Source organism: Eumetopias jubatus, unplaced genomic scaffold, assembly GCF_037043125.1.
Source record: "Eumetopias jubatus isolate StellerSeaLion01/CBP00866 unplaced genomic scaffold, mEumJub1_p1.0 scaffold_7, whole genome shotgun sequence".
Classification (NCBI taxonomy): Eukaryota; Metazoa; Chordata; class Mammalia; order Carnivora; family Otariidae; genus Eumetopias; species Eumetopias jubatus.
Genome location: NW_028274813.1, coordinates 117,611,668 through 117,630,056, shown reverse-complemented (window position 1 = coordinate 117,630,056; position 18,389 = coordinate 117,611,668). Strand labels below are relative to the sequence as shown.

Genomic DNA, 18,389 nt, shown 5'->3' with positions numbered 1-18,389 from the left:
CCCCGGGCCGTGATCGCACAGAGGGCGGCCACACCCCCCCGGGCGCGGCCCGGCGCCCAGCGCCGGACGCTGCTCGCCCAGCCCCACCCCTTCGGGCAGGGTTCGCGTCCAAGCGACCCCTCGGGCCAGCCGGTCCTCGGGCCAGCGGACCCACGGAAGGGCAAGCAGGCGGCCCCTGGGCGGCGGGACGGTCGTCGGAGGGCGGCGCCCACGCCGAAGCCCCCTTCCCAGAACCCCGACATGGCCCGGGGTGGCGGTCAGAGCTGGAGCTCCGGGGAGTCCGACGGGCCGCCGGAGGAGCGGGCGGCCGAGGAGACCGGGTGAGCCGGCGGGGTCCTGCCAGGCCCGGCGTCGGGGGCGGGGGGCGTCGGGGGCCGGGCGAGCGGGGGGCGGGGACTGAGGACTAGGGGAGTCGGCCAGCCGGGGTCCGGGGTCGGGGCCAGGCAAGTCGGGGTTTGGGGTCCGGGGTCGGGGGCCGGGCGAGCCGGCCGTCGGGGGTCCGGGGTCCGGGGTCGGGGCCAGGCGAGTCGGGGTTTGGGGGCCGGGCGAGCCGGCCGTCGGGGGTCGGACTCCGGGGTCCGGGGCCAGGCGGGTCGACCGTCCGGGGTCCGGGGTCCGGGGTCGGGGCCAGGCAAGTCGGGGTTTGGGGTCCGGGGTCGGGGGCCGGGCGAGCCGGCCGTCGGGGGTCCGGGGTCCGGGGTCGGGGCCAGGCGAGTCGGGGTTTGGGGGCCGGGCGAGCCGGCCGTCGGGGGTCGGACTCCGGGGTCCGGGGCCAGGCGGGTCGACCGTCCGGGGTCCGGGGTCCGGGGTCGGGGCCAGGCAAGTCGGGGTTTGGGGTCCGGGGTCGGGGGCGGGCGAGCCGGCCGTCGGGGGTCCGGGGTCCGGGGTCGGGGCCAGGCGAGTCGGGGTTTGGGGGCCGGGCGAGCCGGCCGTCGGGGGTCGGGCTCCGGGGTCCGGGGCCAGGCGGGTCGACCGTCGGGGGTCCGGGGTCCGGGGTCGGGGTCTGCTCCCCGCCGCGCACTCACTGCCCCGCCCGCCGCCAGGCCGGACGCCGCCGGAACCTCCGCGAAGGTTCTGGGCCTTTGTGGCGTCACTGTCTCCTCGCGGAACCTTCCGCCGGCGCCGAATAAAACCCGCGGCGGAGGAGCCGGAGGCCGAGTGCGGCGGCCCCGGGCGGCGGGCGGCGGGAGCCCAGGGCGGCGGCCGGAGTCGGAGCGCGGAGCGGGACGCGCGGGCGGGCGGCGGGTCGTCCCGGGCGCACTGACCGGCCTCGCCCGCCCCGCCCGCCCGCAGAGACAAGATGGTGAAGGAGACCCAGTACTATGACATCCTGGGGGTGAAGCCCAGCGCGTCCCCGGAGGAGATCAAGAAGGCCTACCGGAAGCTGGCGCTCAAGTACCACCCGGACAAGAACCCGGATGAGGGCGAGACGGTGCGGCGGGCTCGGGCCTGGCGCTGGCGGGGGTCGGGGGCAGGAGGCGCGGGGGGGGGGGGGTTGTCAGGGGGCTGGGGTCGCGGGGCGGGCGGCGGGGCTGGGGTTGAGAGACTGGGGTGGGGGCAGGCGGCGGGGGTTGGGAGACTGGGGTCCGGCGCGGGGAGGGGCTGGGTCAGGGGACTGGGGGACCGGGGCAGGCGGCAGGGGTTAGGGGGCTGGGGTGGGGGGCAGCTGGCTGGGTCGGGGGTTGGGGCTGCCCCCGGGCACTGGGACCCTGGTGGCCCCTGCAGCCCACCCACTCCTCCGTTGCCTCCGGCAAGCCTGCTTGTTCAGCACCCCCCGGGGAGCCCGGTTGGCACAGCGTTGGAGGGCAGTTCTGTAGGAGGGGCAGCCCGCAACCCGGGAAACGAAGTTGTGCGATTGCGGGAGCGACCGGGTGGAGGTGTTTTGTGTTCCTTCCCTGTTGGTGCATCAGCACCGGGGACAAACCCGGTGAGGGGCTTGAGAACCGGGAGGGGTTTGGTCTGCATGCCTATCTCCTGCCTGGTCAAGGTCGTGAGACACCGAATAATCACGTTTATTAAACAGGGACAGGGAGATCTCTACCCTGACACATCATTTTACAGGAGTAGTCCAGGTTTTCTGTGACAAATGACCCACAGTTGATCCTAAGGACCAATAATAGGCTGAAGAATGCTCTGCATAGTGGAGACCTGAATTAAAATTTCCTGCTCAGGGAACAGAGCTGGCCTGCTCTCTGTCCCGGGAGGCTCGTGAGCCACCCAAGCAGGTGACTTGGCAGGACCACCTATTGGTTCTTGGGAAGGCCGCTTGCCCATCCCCGTCCTCTTTCCGCTGTTTGTCGAGTCCTTATAAAACTCTGCAGTCTCCAGTGGTTTGGGGGAGGTGGGCTTCGGTGGTAGAGGACAGCAGCGACACCCAGGTGGCGGGTGAAGCCGCAGATCAGGCGTCTAGCGGTTAGACGCCCGGAGGCGCCGCCCGTGTGTGTGCCCGCTCCCATGCTGGCGCGGGCTGCTCGGAGGGGGGACTGTTGGCAGCAGCGACAGGAGATTTATATTTAGCCACATGTGCTGAATGCGGCTGTCACAAGTTTAACATGCTTTCCTGTAAGACCGTTTGCTGCTCACTCGCATTCTCTCGTCTATATTTAGAGGGCTTACTGTAGCTTTTTGAGGGCCTGGCTTTCTCCGTGGTGTTGGTGATGCACAGACGTGCTCGCGGGCGGGTTCACCAGAGCCTGTGCGTGAGGATCTCCTCTAAGGGGAGCGGGTCCAGGCTTCTCGGCTGGCGACTCAGGAGGCTGGCGAGAGGCGGCTTGCGGGGAGGCCTAGGGCCTGGCTTCGGTCAGATCTCGGAGTGCCATCCAGGAGCGTGTTCAAGGCTGTGTGCGTGCACTTGGAGCCCGTCTACTCCGTGCCCTGACGCTGTCCAAAACTTGCACTTGACCTCTACGACGTTTCCGTGGGTGTTGCCCTGTGCATCTCTCTCTCAGTAGACTGTTTGGTGTGCTTCAAGCTAGCATTTACTTAGAGCCAGGCACCGAATTGGTGTCCCATGCGAGGCTCCTGACGGTGAGCCTGGGGTGGGGGTCCTGTGATGTCCAGGTACGGCAAAGGTGCTGGGAGGTGTGCGGGCTGGCCAAGGGAACGGAGCGCACCCCACGCAGACACGGTTTGGGAGGGCAGTGCAGTGAAGGGGGATTGGCAGCTCAGTGGACGTGGGGTTGGAGATCAAAGGGGGTGAGGAGACAGGGGGACACAGTTCATGGAAACTCTGCCGTCCAGCTCCGTGAGAGGAGACTCACTCATTCACCAGATCCCCACTTTCCGGTTCTGCTGCGTGCTGGGCACACAGTGTAGACGGTTTCTTTCTCGTGCAAGTCTGTGTGCGGTGCTTGTCCACCTTCTCTGTCATGGGTAGAACTGGTAGAGCCTTTTGCGTTCTTCCTAAGTTTGTCACTGCATTATTCATGTCTCTTCAAAAATAGATTAAGCTGTCCTGTCGCCCTGCGGGGAGGCACGTGAGCCGTCTGGGGGTGCTGGCCTTTGTTTTGTGCTTGTTGTCCCGTGTTGCTAAGCGTCGGGCAGCCCGTTTGCTGGCAGGTGCCCCGTGGAGTCTGTACGGCCTGCTCTGCGGCGCGCGGCGGGTCAGGAAGCCGTCCTCTGCAGGGGTGGTGCGAGCGGGCATGCTCTTGCCTGTTAGCCTCACTGGCTTGCAAAGAATTCGGCCTTTTGGCCAATTTCACTGTAGCTTTTCAAATCATAGATTTTCAAGTTAAAAAATCACCCAAGAGGGCAGAACAGTACAGGAAACATCAGAATATAGAGGAAAACCCACCGTACACATCACCCTAACTGCTCTTCCCGAGCTGCTCTGCAGGCGGCCTTTTGGGGGTGATCATAGTGCTCATCCTGGTAGCTTCGGTCACCACTGCATATCCTCACAAATCCTCTTCCGAGTTGTGACATCATGCCGAAGTCATTTTTTCCTAGGTGGGTGGTGATCTCGTTAAGGTCCCGGGGCAGATGGTCAGTCTGAACAGTGAGCTGGTGAGAGCACTGACCTCCAGCCGAGGGGGCAGGGCCGGAACCCGGATTAGACTCGGGGGGGCTGGAGCCGCAGGGGCGGGGTGGGGCGGGCCTGCTCGTGGCCTTGGGAGCCCCCACCCTGTGGGAGATACGGCCTCTGATTAACTGCCCAAGAACAGGGCACTGCTTTTGCTTCTTAGGTTGACCATTAGGTGTGTTTCAAGTGTCCAGAGTATTTGGGGAGTGTTTCTAGTGGAAGTTCTCAGGAAGCATATTCATCTTGACGTGCACACAGGCCCAGAAGGTCTGGGCTCCCGTACCAGGCACCTGCTCCCCACCCCTCAGTCTTCCTGCCATGGAGAGGGTGGTGTGAGTGAGGCCTGCTTCTTCACAGAAACACAGAGAAGCACCTGAGCACGACCCTGATGTCGCTCGAGGACTTTGTTAAATCGCCTAGTTCTTTGTACAGGGTCTGAGAAAACTAGCTTCTCTGTCACATCCCCGTATGTGCTTCCTCCTAGCAGTTTCTTCTCTGTTCTGTGGGACTGGCTTTGCTGTAGGATGTTGACAGAGACCCCGTCTCACGGACTGGAGAGGACTCTGAGGGACACCCTACTTTCCATACTCATTCCTGAACTCCTAGAACCAAGCCATTCATCTAACACGCATACGTCCCTCTGGGTCCGGGTGCAGCAGTGGACGCACCTGAGCGCGGGCCCTGTGCTCACGGGATGGACGCTTGCGAGGCGGCGGGCTGGCCGTGTACCCGCACGGGCCTGGCTGCGACTCCGCGTGAGCGGGAGAGGTCGGAGGCCATCGAGCTGACGGCAGTGACCCAGGCGCAAGGTGGTGGTCTCTGCGGAGTGGGTGTGCGGTGTGGCGAGAAGGGATGGATCTGGGGTGTTTTACGGTGTTCTAATTTTATTTTGAAAACTTCCATGTACCGACAGAAAAGATGAGCGTGGGGCAGTGAGTGCCGGCTTGCCCCCCAAACGAGTGGCGACGTCTGCTTCACCTGCAGGCCTCCCGGCCTCTTCCAGCCCCAAGCACTCCCGACAGGCTTCCCCGTGTACCCCCTGCAGGACGCCTACCGCATTTAAGAAGTTTAACCCTGGGGGAAAAATTCACCTCTCTCTGGTCGTTCCAATGTCTCTTGTAGCCATTTCCCCCCAATCCTGGATCACACGTTGCATCTAGTTCTCCTTAGTTTTGCAGAATGTCTTTCAATTTGGGTTTTCTGATACTTTTTCTACAACTGTATTCCGGTTGTAGCAGGAGTGCGATGTCAGGGACCAGAGACAGACACTGGGGGGCAGCACCAGAGGGCTTGCTCACAGATGAGATGTGAGGGCAGGGGAAGCAAGGTTTTGGCGTCGGCGGTAACTGAGATGGGGGGCCTCTGGGGGCCGGGCTGGGGCACCCGTCCGCTCGGTGTCTGCAGCATGCACGCGGACAGGCGCTCCCAAGGCGTCTGTTGTCTCGTGCAGGGAGGCTAGTGTGTGGGAGGGCCAGGGAGGCCCGTGGCGGCAGTCGGGAGCCTGGGCTTTATCGGGTGCCGGTGACGCCCTGGCCTCATTGCCTCTGGCTTCCTGTCGGGTGCAGCCAAGGCTGGGAGGAGCATCCCCTCCCCGCAGGCCCCGTGTCTCCGTGCTCCGCGAGGGGAGTGATGGGACTCCAGAGGGAGCGCGGCAGGCTTGTGTGGGTGCTGGGTGCTGGGTGCAGAGTACCTCCGTCCTCGTGTTCATCGTGGTGGGTGGGTCTGTGTAACAAACAACTCAAACCTTCTCTCTGTTTCTTTTTATTTTAAAGTTCAAGCTCATATCCCAGGCATATGAAGTGCTTTCAGATCCAAAGAAGAGGGACATTTATGACCAGGGTGGTGAACAGGCGATTAAGGAAGGAGGCTCAGGCAGCCCCAGCTTCTCTTCACCCATGGATATCTTTGACATGTTTTTTGGGGGCGGGGGACGGATGGCTAGAGAGAGAAGAGGTAAGTGCTTTTTATTTTATTTTATTTTTTTAAGATTTTATTTATTTATTCATGAGAGAGAGAGAGAGACAGGCAGAGGCAGAGGGAGAAGCAGGCTCCCCGCCGAGCAGGGAGCCCGATGCGGGGCTCGATCCCAGGACCCTGGGACCATGACCTGAGCCGAAGGCAGACGCTTAACGACTGAGCCACCCAGGCGCCCCTGGGATCATTAGCTTTAAATAGTCCCCCCCCCCCCCATAGTATCTGGGCTACCTTGGGCCTCCTAGCACCTGGAGCACTCACCTGACACCTGCAGACACCACCCCACAGGGAGCAAATGGGGCGTGAGCAGGGAGGAGGAAGTTCATCTCGTGACATCATGGCGCCTCCTGTCCCGGCCTCCTGACCTGGCCTGTGCACTCTGTTTCTGGCTGGCGCTCTGCAGGGTGTCCATTTTCTCAGGCTGCTCAGATTTTCCACCCCTCATGTGGGAACATCTCTGTAAGAGAGCCTCCCTGCCTTTCTCTGGAATGTGTTGTGGTTAGCAGCTTCATGCCCAGGAGGTGAACAAGGGCCCTGGGCTGCTGTCTGAGTTGTGGGGTTTGTTTTTCCAGCTCGTCCCTCTTGCCAGGCCACAGGCTGCCACCTCTGGTCGTTAGCAGTGGTCCCGAGCTGCCCTTTTCCCCTGTCCAGTCTCTACTGTGGACAGTCTGTTTTGGACCTGAAAACCAGATAGCTAGCCAAGCTTATTAAGATCCTGGGTAAAATCACAAGGAATAAGCTCTGCATTGGAGTTTACGAAGGGTGGTCTGGATCAGCAAGAGGCCCTGGATGAATAAGGCAGTATCTGTTTTCATGGTATAATCGACTTTGAGCTTCAAAAGCTTGGCCGTCCACTCTTGAACACAGGGTGCTGAAAATCCTGAGTTCATCAGGAAGAGCCCGGGCCCCATGTCAGGGTTGCTGGCTCGTGTACTTGACGACAGACATGGTGAAAAGCGTGGTCCCCACCTGCCCGGGCTCTCACTGCCTTGCGGTGAACAGCTTCATGCCCTGAGTCCAGTTGTCTGTCCACGTTGACAGCCAGTGAACAGGGACGGCATGTGTCCGCGACCGAGAGAGCCCCACAGGCAGCCGTGGGCTGTCCGACCCTGGCCTGGCCCTGGGCAGACAGAATCCCACCCTGAAGACACAGGGGCCCACAGATAAGATTTCAGCAGAGGAAGAGTTCCCACTTGGCCACAGATTATAGAAGGGCCAAAAACGGAAAGAGCGTGGGGCTCGGGGAGGAGTTTGAGTGAAGGGTGCGTAGACGGGGTCACGCCCTCCTGTGAGGGAAGAAAGGGCCCCTTTCAGGGGAGAACCCTCGGCTCTGCGTAGGGTACCCCCCCCGCCCCCTTGTGATCGCTCTGGCCTCAGGTTTGTTCTTAGAAAATAAAGATGGAAAGTCTTTGTTGACATCTATAGAAGATTGAATGATTGGCTCCCAGCTACAAAGCGTGTTCGATCTCGTGGTTGGCGGGGGGGCCCGGAGGTGAGGCCATGAGCGGTGAGTGGAAGGCACGGCTCTGCAACCAAGGTCACGGGCGTATTTCCTGCCGTGTTACTAATTGTTCTCCTTTCCCGTTTCCCCCAAGGCAAGAATGTTGTCCATCAGTTGTCTGTAACTCTTGAAGATTTGTATAATGGAGTCACAAAGAAGTTGGCCCTCCAGAAAAATGTAATTTGTGAGAAATGTGAAGGTAAAAATGAATGTTTGAATGAGTCCCATAGTGACCCTTTAGATCTGGGCATTCATAGAAAAATCATTTTTTATCTTTTCAAATGTAAGGGTCCAACAGACAGCAAACTGGTGGCCTAAGGGCCAAATCGGTTTTACTTTGCCCTGTACAGTTTTTATTTTGACTGACATTTAATTAACATGTTGATAATTATTTTAAACATGTAAAAGTCAAGATAGTTCACCCAACTTAGGGGTCAGCAAACTTTTCCCGCAAAAAGGGCCAGACAGGAAGTGTTTCAGGTCCCCGGCAGCCCTGGGCATAAAGGGGGCAGACGAGCCCGTGTTCCTGTGAAGCTGGTCTGGTTTACTGCCCCTTGACGCACATGTAAATGTAACTAACACAATTTTTAAAATAGGATTTTTCAAGAAAAGTCGTGTCTGGTGGCCTCAGACGCACGTTGTCCTGAGGGGGCCGAGCAGGGCCGCCGCCCTCCAGGCCTCTCAGCCCAGCCCCCTTGGTCACCTGTGGGCACAGCTGGTGAGGCTCACGGAGGGAATCTGGCTGGGCACGGCCAAGGTCACAGACCCCAGACCCGTGAGCTCACATATTAACATGTTCCCTGCTCGCGTGGAATCATCCAGACTCTGTACATTGCTGACCATGATTGTAAATACCCGGTGTCCCGCCTACGGGCCCCGACTGCCCTCCCTGGCCCCTGGGGGGACAGGCTGTTTGCGGAGGAGCCCGGCTCTCACTCTGTGCCTCCCCCCAGGCGTCGGTGGGAAGAAGGGGTCTGTGGAGAAGTGTCCCCTGTGCAAGGGCCGCGGGATGCAGATCCACATCCAGCAGATCGGGCCGGGCATGGTGCAGCAGATCCAGACCGTGTGCATCGAGTGCAAGGGCCAGGGGGAGCGCATCAACCCCAAGGACCGCTGCGACAGCTGCAGCGGCACCAAGGTGATCCGCGAGAAGAAGATCATCGAGGTGCACGTGGAGAAAGGTGAGGCCGCGCAGCTTGGCGCTCCATGCCGCCGGGAGTGCCTCTGGCTGCCGACCGTGGGGCGCACAGGTCAGGTGTCTGGGACCTGTCGGGGTTTGGGGCCCGGTGCCCCCAGCCTGCCCTCCCGGCTTCACTGCCGTTCCCACCTCCAGCCACAGCTTACCTGCCGCGGTCTGCACCTGCAAAAGGTGCTTGACCTTGATTTGGGGTAACTGCCCTCCCCCATTCTCTAGGAATCATTGGGCGTCTTCTTTCTGACTGCCTCGGCCAGGGAGCGGCGTAGAGCTCCTGCTGTCACGGGGGCTGCGGGCCCGTCCCCGCTGCAGGGCCCCTCCCCCTGCGCACACGGCCCTCCCCCGCACACGGCCCCTCCCCGCTACACTGGCGCCTGCCCACTGGACGACCGCCCCCCCCCCCCCCCCGCCCCCGCAACGACCCCTCCTCGCTGCACCGGCCCCTCGCCCTGCGCACACGGCCCCTCCCTCACGCACAGGCCCCACCCTGCTGCAGGGCCCCTCCCTGCTGCCCAGATTCTCCCAAGTACAGCCCTCCCCTCATTTCTATACCAAAGTATACAAATCAACACCCAAAAGGGCGCCCTTGAAGGATGTCTACTGAAGCATCCGTGACTGTGGGCGCTCCCAGAGCCATGCCCCCTGCGTGCAGCAGGAAGCGGGTGGTGACCGTGGGCGTGCAGTGGCGGGTGTGCGGGTGCGGCGTGGCCTCTCTCTCGTGGCAGTCCCAGCCACTGCTCTGGTTCCTGTGGCTACGAGGTTGGGAGGTTTGATGAGTAAAAGCCCCCAAAGGAGTGCGTGCGGTGTTCACAGCTTTGTAGAAAGTACGGTTTTTAAGAGAAATGCTAATCAGAAAGGATGATGTCTCATAGGTATGAAAGATGGGCAAAAGATACTGTTTCATGGAGAAGGAGATCAGGAGCCTGAGCTGGAGCCTGGCGATGTCATAATTGTGCTTGATCAGAAGGATCATAGTGTCTTTCAGAGGCGAGGCCACGACTTGATCATGAAAATGAAAATTCAGCTTTCTGAAGCCCTCTGTGGCTTCAAGAAGACGATAAAAACGCTGGACGATCGAGTTCTCGTCATCACGTCCAAGTCGGGTAACGTTTCAGCGTTGACTGTTGTGCTTGGGTGGGTGGGTGCTGCGCAGGACCCTGCTGGCTGCTAGCCCCGGGGTTAGCACCACTTCCTTTTCTCCCAAGTTCAAAGTCTTTGCCAATGACTGGAGAATTTTATGAAATGTTTAAATATTCTCCTAGAGAAAAAGAATTCCGAGTCAGGGGGAAGAGCCTCCAACAGGGATCTTGGGGTCGAGCACCATAACTTAAACTGTAAAATCCTAGTTTGGTAAGAAAAGAGCGGTAACAGGCGGTGGTGGTCTATCACCTGCATGCTTCTCCAGCTTCAGTGCTGCCAATGGCACGTGGGAGACACTGTAAAGTCCAGTTTTCCCGAGAAGACCTTGCCCGTCAGCTTATCCTCAGCTGCTCGCAGGGACCCGCCCGTCTGCACACATGCACAGGCGGGGCCGGCACCCGAGGGCTGCGAGGGGCCTCCAGGGCCTGTGCGCCCAGCACACCTATGGGCAGCAGAGCGCCTGCCGGGAAGGGCCAGAGGAAGGCAGACTGGTGAAGGGAAGGGCCGGGCCGGGCCGGGCCGGGGAAGACTTGCAGCCACCTCTGGTAACATGAAGGTCACTCGTCCGTGTCCACGCGTCTGGGCAGGGGGTGGTGGTGGCTGACCTGCTGGCCGTGAGCAGAGCTGCTCTGGCCCCCTCGCCACCACTGGGGCACCTGTCGGGGCTGGGGTGGGATGTGAGCCGCCTGTCCAAGGGCACCGGCGCCTGGCGAGGTGAGCAGACCCCAGAGCCGCCTGGCCTCCGCGCTTGCCTCCCTCCCGTGGCCTTGTTCTGTTTCTCTGCTTCTCTGCGTGGTTTCCTCCTCCTCTGGACATAAAAGGATGTGGTTCTACATCCAAGCCTTTTGTATCTGGAAACAACGTCAAACTAACAAAAACTTGTAAAAATAAACACAGGGCCAGGATCCCCATACGTGATTTGCCCTTTCTTGGGGCGCTGCAGTGTAACACTCGCATGAAACCGTGAGACACAATGCCTCCCCGCGTCCCCAGTTCTTCCGCTACTTGAGTAGTGCAGTACTTTGGGGGTGGCAGGTCTCGAGCAGGTGTGTTTGGGGCCTGCTCACGCAGCCCCTGCCCTGACTGTGGCCCTGAGGGCGTCCGCGGGGAGCTTTGGGAGGGCTCTTCCTCCCTGGCCGTGGCCGGTGCACGGCTGGGCTCCCAGCGTCCTGCTGCGTGCAGGCAAGTGCCCTGTCGGTGACCTGGGGCAGAGGAGAGACCCCGTTCCTCGCGTCGTGACGGGGAAGGGCCAGGGCTTCAGAGACCCTCCTGCTGGAGACTTCTCGTGTTCTTTTTGCTCATTTGTGTTTCCCTGTGTCCTTTTTCTTCATCCTCTCTCTCCTTGGTTGGGCTTCTTTCTCGTTCCTTCCCTGCTGCTGTCTCCTCCTTCTGCCGTCAGGGTGCGGAGACTCAGGGTCGGTGGGGAGGGTGCCCTGGCAGCTGGTCGGGGGCCTTCCGCATGTGGCTTCCCAGCCCCCAGTCAGTCAGAGGCAGAAGCGTGAGGGGTAGGAACGGAGACAGAACTGCCCAACACACAGGACGGCCGAAGGCCCTGTGCTCCTGCACGGCCCCAGAGGGGGTCCTCAGTGCCTTCCCCTTGACGAGACTGCAGCGGGGGTAGCGGGGTTTGCCGCCCCTCCCCGCCCCTACTCTTTCTGCACACTTACTCACTTCCCTGTGCGTTTTTGTTGCCGAGCTGAACAGCTTATTTCTGGAGAGACCCTTGTGCCCTTTCTTCTTTATGTTGGGGGGAGATGGTATTTTTAGACATGGCCAGAACCCTGGAGCTCTGGGGCCTAAACCCCGTGATGCCTTTTTTGAGAGTGCGTCGTGGGAGACCCCGGAGTGTGGGCTGGACCACTTCTAGCTCCCAGACCCCAGTGTTCGGATTCCTGGTTTGTTTTTTACACCAGTTTGCCTTGTGCCGGAGGCCCCACCATGCTGCCCCAGGCATGCCCCCCCACCCCCGAGCCCGGGCAGGGTCTGCCGCCAGGCCAGCCCCGTCTTCCTGCTCCGTAACCAAACCTTCTCTGCGGCAGGCGAGGTGATAAAGCACGGGGACCTGAGGTGTGTGCATAACGAAGGGATGCCCATCTACAAAGCACCCCTGGAGAAGGGGACTCTGATCATCCAGTTTCTAGTAAGTTCCTGACTTGTCGCTGCGGGCTGGGTCAGGGTGCGCCTCCGTGGGAGGGGCAGCCGCTACCGCGGCTCTTGGCCGACGCTCCTCGCCCTCCACAGGTCGTCTTTCCCGAGAAACACTGGCTTCCTCAAGACAAACTTCCGCAGCTGGAGGCCCTGCTGCCCCCGCGGCAGAAGGTGAGGGTCACGGACGACATGGACCAGGTGGAGCTGAAGGAGTTCAACCCCAGCGAGCAGAACTGGCGGCAGCAGCGGGAGGCCTATGAGGAGGACGACGACGACGGGCCGCGGGCCGGGGTGCAGTGCCAGACGGCGTGAGCGGCCGGGCGGACTAGCGCGCCCCGGGTGTAACGTTGGCACCATGAAAACGGCATCGCCTATTGGCCTCGTATCTGGCGTGTCCTGTGTACGTGTTCAGCCCTCTCAGTTGCTGAGTGTCGTCTTGGTTTTTCTTTTGTTTTTCTTTGGTTGTCACTTAAGTTATAGCTTAATTTATATTTAAATGTTTCAAGTGTAAATCACCTGTAGTCTGCATATGGAATCTGTTTATTTACATTTTCAGGATACGTTTGAGAGGCCCGTGACCGCACTGACCCTTGCTTCTGGGGGCTTTGCCGGGTCGTCGGCCAGTGTGGCCAGTGAGGCCCCTCGTGGGGCCCTGGGCTGCGCCTGCGGGCGCGGCTCCCCTGCCCCTGGCCCTCCCGGGGCTGCCGAATCTAGACTCATTAGATGACGCTCCTCCAGACAAAAGCACATCTGTGGCCTGGGCTGGGCCCCAGGGCCTGGTCCACACGGGGCTGCTGCTCTGGGGCTGCAACAGGTGCATGAGCATCTCTCGGAAGCTTCTGGAAGCTTCCCAGCCTTGTGGCGAGGACGAACCAGTACTCTGAACACAGCGCCGACATAACTGTTTGCCTGGGGCCCCGCACTTTGTTGCTTGCGGTTGTGATGATTTTCTGTTGGCAGCCTTTGCGACACTCTTCCACCGAAGTGCTTACCGTAAAGGACACCCCCCACGTGCCGCGGAGCCTCCTGGCCGTGGCTCAGGCCTCGGGAGCTGCAGCCTGGCTGGGGAGGCAGACATCCGTCTGCACCCGCTCCCAGGGATGTCTCCTCCGGCTGCAGGGCCACAGGATGCGGGGCCTCCTGCTTGGGACGCGGTTCTGGCAAGAAGCGCGCTGCCCGAGCTCCGCTGGGCACAGTGGTGAGGGCAGCCTGCCCGGAGGGACAGTCCTCACTGCTTCACTCCCAGCAGGCAGCCCTCCCCTGGTTCTGTAGAAGCGGAGAGTCTGACACAGACCAGGGGCCGCCGCAGGAGGGCAGAGGGGCCCATGAGGCCCCCACAGTCGGGGTGCGCTGGCTTTGGGGGGGGGACCAGGCTCCAGCAGGACCCATGCGGGCGGGTGCCACTTGCTCAAAATAGGGCCTGCTCTGACCGTTGGTCAGGACAAATCTAAAACCTACTCTTCCAACCCAGCCTGTGTGAAAACCCATGTACAAATGGACCCCAACTCCAGGGAGTCCCGTCCGTGCCGCGACTTCCTGATCATCACCACAGAGCTACTGCTGATGGGGGGCTCTGTTCAGCTCCAGATTCCTGGGCATGGAGACAGGATCTGGCGGGTGTTCCTTCAAACTCACTCCACCTGTACATCTGTCCCTTCGAAATTAAACCTGAGCTGGGATGAGAGACAAATGGCTCTGGTTGTTTACATTTTCTCGAGCCCCACCGAGGGCGTTAAGTGCCAGCCTGCCTCACACTGGTGGACGGGAGCTCGTACCTGGGGTGGGGGTGAGTGCCGACGCTGGGTGGAAGAGACGTCCATGGCTCTGGTTACAGGAGGGCCAACAAGGCCAGGAGGCAGGAGAGGGGTGCGGGCTTCATCCTGAGGGCGATGGGTTTGGGGGACAAACGTGCAACCTCACAGGCATAGGAAGTCGTTAATGAAAAGCAACAAGCTTCAGAGTGTGAACCATTTCCACACAAGCCCTGCTGAAGGGGTAACGGAGGCGGGGCTTGGAGACTGTGGATGCCGTGGAGGCAGCCTCCTCCACCGCAGGCCACACCCCTGTCTGAAGGCCGACGGGTGCGGCAGGCGAGGTCTTCAGGGTATCAATAGACATTCAGATAGGCAGGACTCCAGAACATTCCCACCTGGGGAAATTCCCTGTTCCCTTCAGGACCCCATTCTGAAACCAAGAGCTGCTTCGTCCCCACGTCTGCGGGGCTCAACCCTCTGGAGAGCCAGCCTGCACTTCTCAGCTGGGAGGTTCGGTGACTGCCCGGATCGCATCATCACTGGGGCAGGTACTCCCCCCACTCTCCCACCCACAACAGGGCAGCTGGAAAAGCCCGTTCATGGACACGGTGTTGGTGTTATGAACACTTTATGTTCAAGTATGAACAGCATTTCCAATAACAGAACATGAAAAGATTGATCCCGTATCTACAAAATTTGTTTCCGCTCCAATAAATGCTAGAAAGGCAAGGAATGTCATGACCTACACACCAGCCTGTGAGACTCTGGTGTTTACACGGGGCAATCGTAGACGTGAATTTCCTGGTCATCACCCACGGACACAATTTTTGAGCCATTTCCATTGTATTTTACTCCCCAGACCTGTAAATCAAAAATAAAAAAGTTCTAATGCCTTTATTGTTTATGAACAAACATCCTTTTGTATTCTCACTATACTGAATCTAGAAAAACAGTGAGACAGGGCTGTTGTGCTTTCTGAGCCAGTGGGAAGGGGGGCCTTTTCCCTAACCAGGCGCTTGCATTGCTACTGTTTATCACTCCTTCACCTCCCACACTCCATAAACCTTTCAGAGTCTCAGAATCTGGGGAGTGACCTCATGCCATGAAGCTGGCATCTGCAGGGGGCCAGCATGGGCAGTCATGTCTCCAGAAAGAAGGCCCACAACTACCCAGGGGCGTCACCTCACTCCTGTGCCCTGCCCCCAGCCCGGGATCCTCCACCTGTTCCCAGAGGCCTCCGGAGCCTGCCCGTCCCCGGAGCTGGACCAGCAGGCAGCATGGGGCCCGGGTTTGACTTGCTGTGTTAAATCAACAGTCACACCTTCCGGACAAAACTGCTGTGGCTGGAGTTTGACTGGGTCAGCCTGTCACTCTGACTCCGAGTGGGGGTTCCAGCCCTGAGTCCAGTGTCATCATGGGGCAGGCCGATGACCTCCCTTCCACCCAAACAGCCCTTCTGAGATGGCAGCATGCTCTGAGCCCCACGTGCAGGGAAATAAGCCAGCAGGGAGGATTTACTCTCAGAGTGAAATGTTAAGTCCAGGGGTGGAATATCAAGATGAAATCCCCCAACTTCATTAGCAATGATTTTAGATTAGATGTGAAAGAGCATAAACAATTATGTTAACTTTAAGCTGCATTCCAAAGAGGAGATCAGGGCGCCCAGCTGGCTCAGTCAGTAGAACGTGTGACTCTTGATCTTGGGGTTGTGAGTTCGAGCCCCATGTTGGACGTACGTACCGATTACTTAAACAACAAAAATAAGACAAAATGGAAAAAAACCCCAGGGTTTTCATAAAAACATTAAAAATACATTAAAAGCCAACTTTTTACTGCCATGGGCATTTTATTTTCTAAAGTGACTAGTTTCCCGAGACTTGCTACTCAAAGTGGTGGGACCAGCAGCACGGGCCTCACCTGGAGCTGCTTAGAAATACAGGAGCCCAGGCCCTGTGCAGACTGACTGAATGGACCCCTGCCTTTCACTGGAGCTCCGGGGGTCCCTGGGCACAGTACGGATGCAGAGACACCGCACCGGAGCCCTGGTTCCTTTCACATCGACACCGGCAAAGACAAAAAGGCTCCTGGGAGAACGGAGCCCCCTCCTCCCCATTTAAAGACCGAAGTAAAAGTTACCAATGTCGCTAAAACCCAAACAACCTGTAAGAATTTATGGCTTCAGTTATGTTATTAAAAAAAAAAAAAGAAAACACATCACTTTTGTGGACAGCTCCAAAAATGACAAGTGCTGTGTGTGTGAGCAATGGGCACTTTTTTAAGATTTTTTTTGAAACTATTTCAGACTGAGCGCATGCATATGAGCTGGGGGAGCGGGAGAGGGAGAAGCAGCTTCCCACTGAGGAGGGAGCCCGATGCAGGGCTCGATCCCAGGATCCTGACCCAGGATCGTGACCTGAGCTGAAGTCAGACGCTCAACTGACTGAGCCACCCAGGCGCCCCAGGGCAATGGGCACTCCTGAGGAAGGCCCTTCCCGAGCCAGCCATGGCAGGCTGCACTGGGAAAAGTGCTCCCGGCATGCCCCGGGCACCAGGGCATTTTCTGAAGGCACTGAACAGCCGTGTGGCACTTTCCGAAGGCACTGAAGTGCTGTGTGTTCTGGCCCTCAAAGGGACATCACACCTCACAGCTCGCCAGGCTGACTGCGCAGATGGTGTGCGGGATGCTGGCTGATGGACACCCGTGCAGGAAGAGCAGCCCAGCAGCAGGTCAGAACAGGGACAGGGTCGGCAGTGCTCAGACAACACCAGCAACCAAAGACAAAGGAATGAGAATGTGAACTCTGCCATACCTGATCCTGGTGGTCGAAGAAGGTGTGGACACACGTTCTTGTTCCAACATCCCAAACTTTCACACTTTTGTCAGATGAACTATGTGCAAAAGGGAACATTAGTATCAAAACAGTTTGCATTCTGGTTTTAAGTCCAAAGGAATCAGACCAGAAACTCCACCCTCCTAGACGCACCTACACTCTGCCCACCAGTGTGCACCGTGACCAGCAGGGGCTCCAGGGGGCTCCGGGAGCTGGCCTCCCTGATGGATTTCCCTGTGCACGGAGCGGCCACTTCCCTCAAGTTCTCACCTGCCCAGCCCTCATCCCGGGCTTCCCACCCAGAGTCTCAGACACGTGTGCCTATTTCCGGGTCGGAGGGGGCGCCTATTAAAGTCTCTGTAAAGGCCGCTTCTGAATGAGGAGGCTTCTGGAACTCTGTGCAATGCTAGGAAGCTGGCTGTCCTCAGCCTGAGTGACACTGGGATCTAAAGGCACATCTGCGCACAGCTTTATGTAGTTTAAGTTACTGCTGGAACACAGAGATCCCAGAAGTCACTGCATGTGGAAGCCTAGATTTATAAAGAAAAACTAAAACTTGAACTGTTCCAAAGAATCCACCTTTGTTCCAGCGAAGGACAACTACCTGCATAACTTAAAAAAAACACAACAACCCACAAAGCCAATGAAGAAAACAAAGTCTATCTGAATAAAAAGGGTCAGACCATCTTCAAATCTTAAGGCAATTCATAAAAGACAACCTTCATCTTCTTAGCATTTAAGAAACTGCTAAGAATCATACGTACCTGGAAACGAAGTGAGTGTCGTCGGGACAAAAGGCAACGTTCAACACCCACGATGCGTGGCCACTCAGCGTGCCGGCCAGATTGGCGTGTTGTCTGAAACGGGAAAGCGTCCAACAAACTGGAGATGAAACGAAGTCTTACAGGAACACGAGCACAAAATGTGTGACGTTCCCCCATGGCAGAGAGTAGGACGCAAGCAAGACGACCCCTAAGATGGGGAAACAGAAGCAGGGGCAAGCCGGCCAGCTCAGGACAGCCGCAGGCTCCAAGCCCACCCACACGCCAGCGTCCTTCCCACACGAGGCCGGTGCCTCCTGTCCCGGGAGCCGTCAGTGCTCACTCTCTGTAACAGATGGGGCTTGGACAGACCATTTTTAATCGAACCAAGAACAAGACGGGTCTAATTACGAAAGCCATTTTTACTTTCAAATAAGTGAAGTCCAAGCAGCACAGGCCTGAGGAGAACAATCCCGAGGCCTGACGGAGGTGCGGTGACTCCAGCAGCACAGGGCAGACCGCAGGGGGGTCGGAGGGCATGTGGCCTCAGAGGAACCTGCTCCAGCCTGCGCTCCTCCGCCGCCCTGCCGGGACACCAGTCACCCGCGGTCGGGAGGCAGGTGGAACCACAGCCACGAAGGCCTTGTGCAGGGAGTTGGGCACTGAGGCATCGGCCATGGCTGACTGTGGCTCTGGGACTGACGAGCCAGCACAGCTGGGCAGAGGCTTCCCTCCTGAGCCCTAACAGCCTCATCGGCTCTCGCTCCCCTGCCCTGAAGACAAGCTCCCGTTCTCAGTGTCCCTACTCCCAGCGCGGACTCCGGGAAAGCCCGCACAGGCCCACACGAGGGCATGCACACAGACAGTCGGGGCCGGGGCAGGTGGACGCAAACTCGGCGCCCACTCACCGCTGGGGTGTGGACAAGCGTGCCGTGTGCACCCAGGACACCAGAAGGCCACATTCGGAAGCTGTGAACCAGAGGCACACAGACTGCAGTAGAGTCGAAGGGTCAAGGACCCCAATCAATCCCCTTCCAGGGGAGGCTTGAGGGGGGAGGCCCAGG

At 59.0% G+C, this 18,389-nt stretch overlaps 2 protein-coding genes across 5 annotated transcripts in view; one reads left to right on the top strand and one right to left on the bottom strand.

Annotated features, from left to right (window-relative positions):
* Window positions 1-206: 206 nt before the first annotated feature.
* On the top strand, window positions 207-14,630 carry DNAJA4 (DnaJ heat shock protein family (Hsp40) member A4). 2 transcript variants are annotated; one of them, XR_003607610.2, is made up of 9 exons: window positions 207-320; window positions 1,294-1,432; window positions 5,794-5,974; window positions 7,591-7,695; window positions 8,450-8,677; window positions 9,564-9,794; window positions 11,871-11,971; window positions 12,073-12,379; window positions 12,536-14,630. XR_003607610.2 is itself a non-coding variant. In XM_028093802.2 (8 exons), the coding sequence occupies exons 1-8, from the start codon at window positions 241-243 to the stop codon at window positions 12,289-12,291; spliced, it is 1,284 nt and encodes a 427-aa protein (XP_027949603.1). In that variant the 5' UTR covers window positions 226-240; the 3' UTR covers window positions 12,292-14,630. The 2 variants fall into 2 exon arrangements, 1 of the variants encoding a protein (XP_027949603.1); XM_028093802.2 differs by having other exon boundaries at window positions 226-320; window positions 12,073-14,630.
* The window catches only part of SKIC8 (SKI8 subunit of superkiller complex), a 17,551-nt gene continuing 13,506 nt past the window's right edge, over window positions 14,345-18,389 (bottom strand). For all 3 annotated transcript variants that reach the window (XM_028093803.2, XM_028093804.1, XM_088024917.1), the window contains exons 9-11: window positions 17,329-17,421; window positions 16,544-16,622; window positions 14,345-14,594 (exon numbers count right to left, since the gene is read on the bottom strand). In XM_028093803.2, the coding sequence (XP_027949604.1) occupies window positions 14,505-14,594; window positions 16,544-16,622; window positions 17,329-17,421 (262 nt within the window). In that variant the 3' untranslated portion in view covers window positions 14,345-14,504. The remainder of the gene's footprint in view (window positions 14,595-16,543; window positions 16,623-17,328; window positions 17,422-18,389) is intronic.

What these genes read in the sequence shown, in the direction of transcription:
- DNAJA4 (XM_028093802.2), top strand. Translation starts at nt 241, where the DNA reads ATGGCCCGGGGTGGCGGTCAGAGCTGGAGCTCCGGGGAGTCCGACGGG. An exon ending in CGGGCGGCCGAGGAGACCGG is followed by an intron (nt 321 to 1,293) that starts GTGAGCCGGCGG and finishes GCCCGCCCGCAG; the next exon opens with AGACAAGATGGTGAAGGAGA. An exon ending in CGTCATCACGTCCAAGTCGG is followed by an intron (nt 9,795 to 11,870) that starts GTAACGTTTCAG and finishes TCTCTGCGGCAG; the next exon opens with GCGAGGTGATAAAGCACGGG.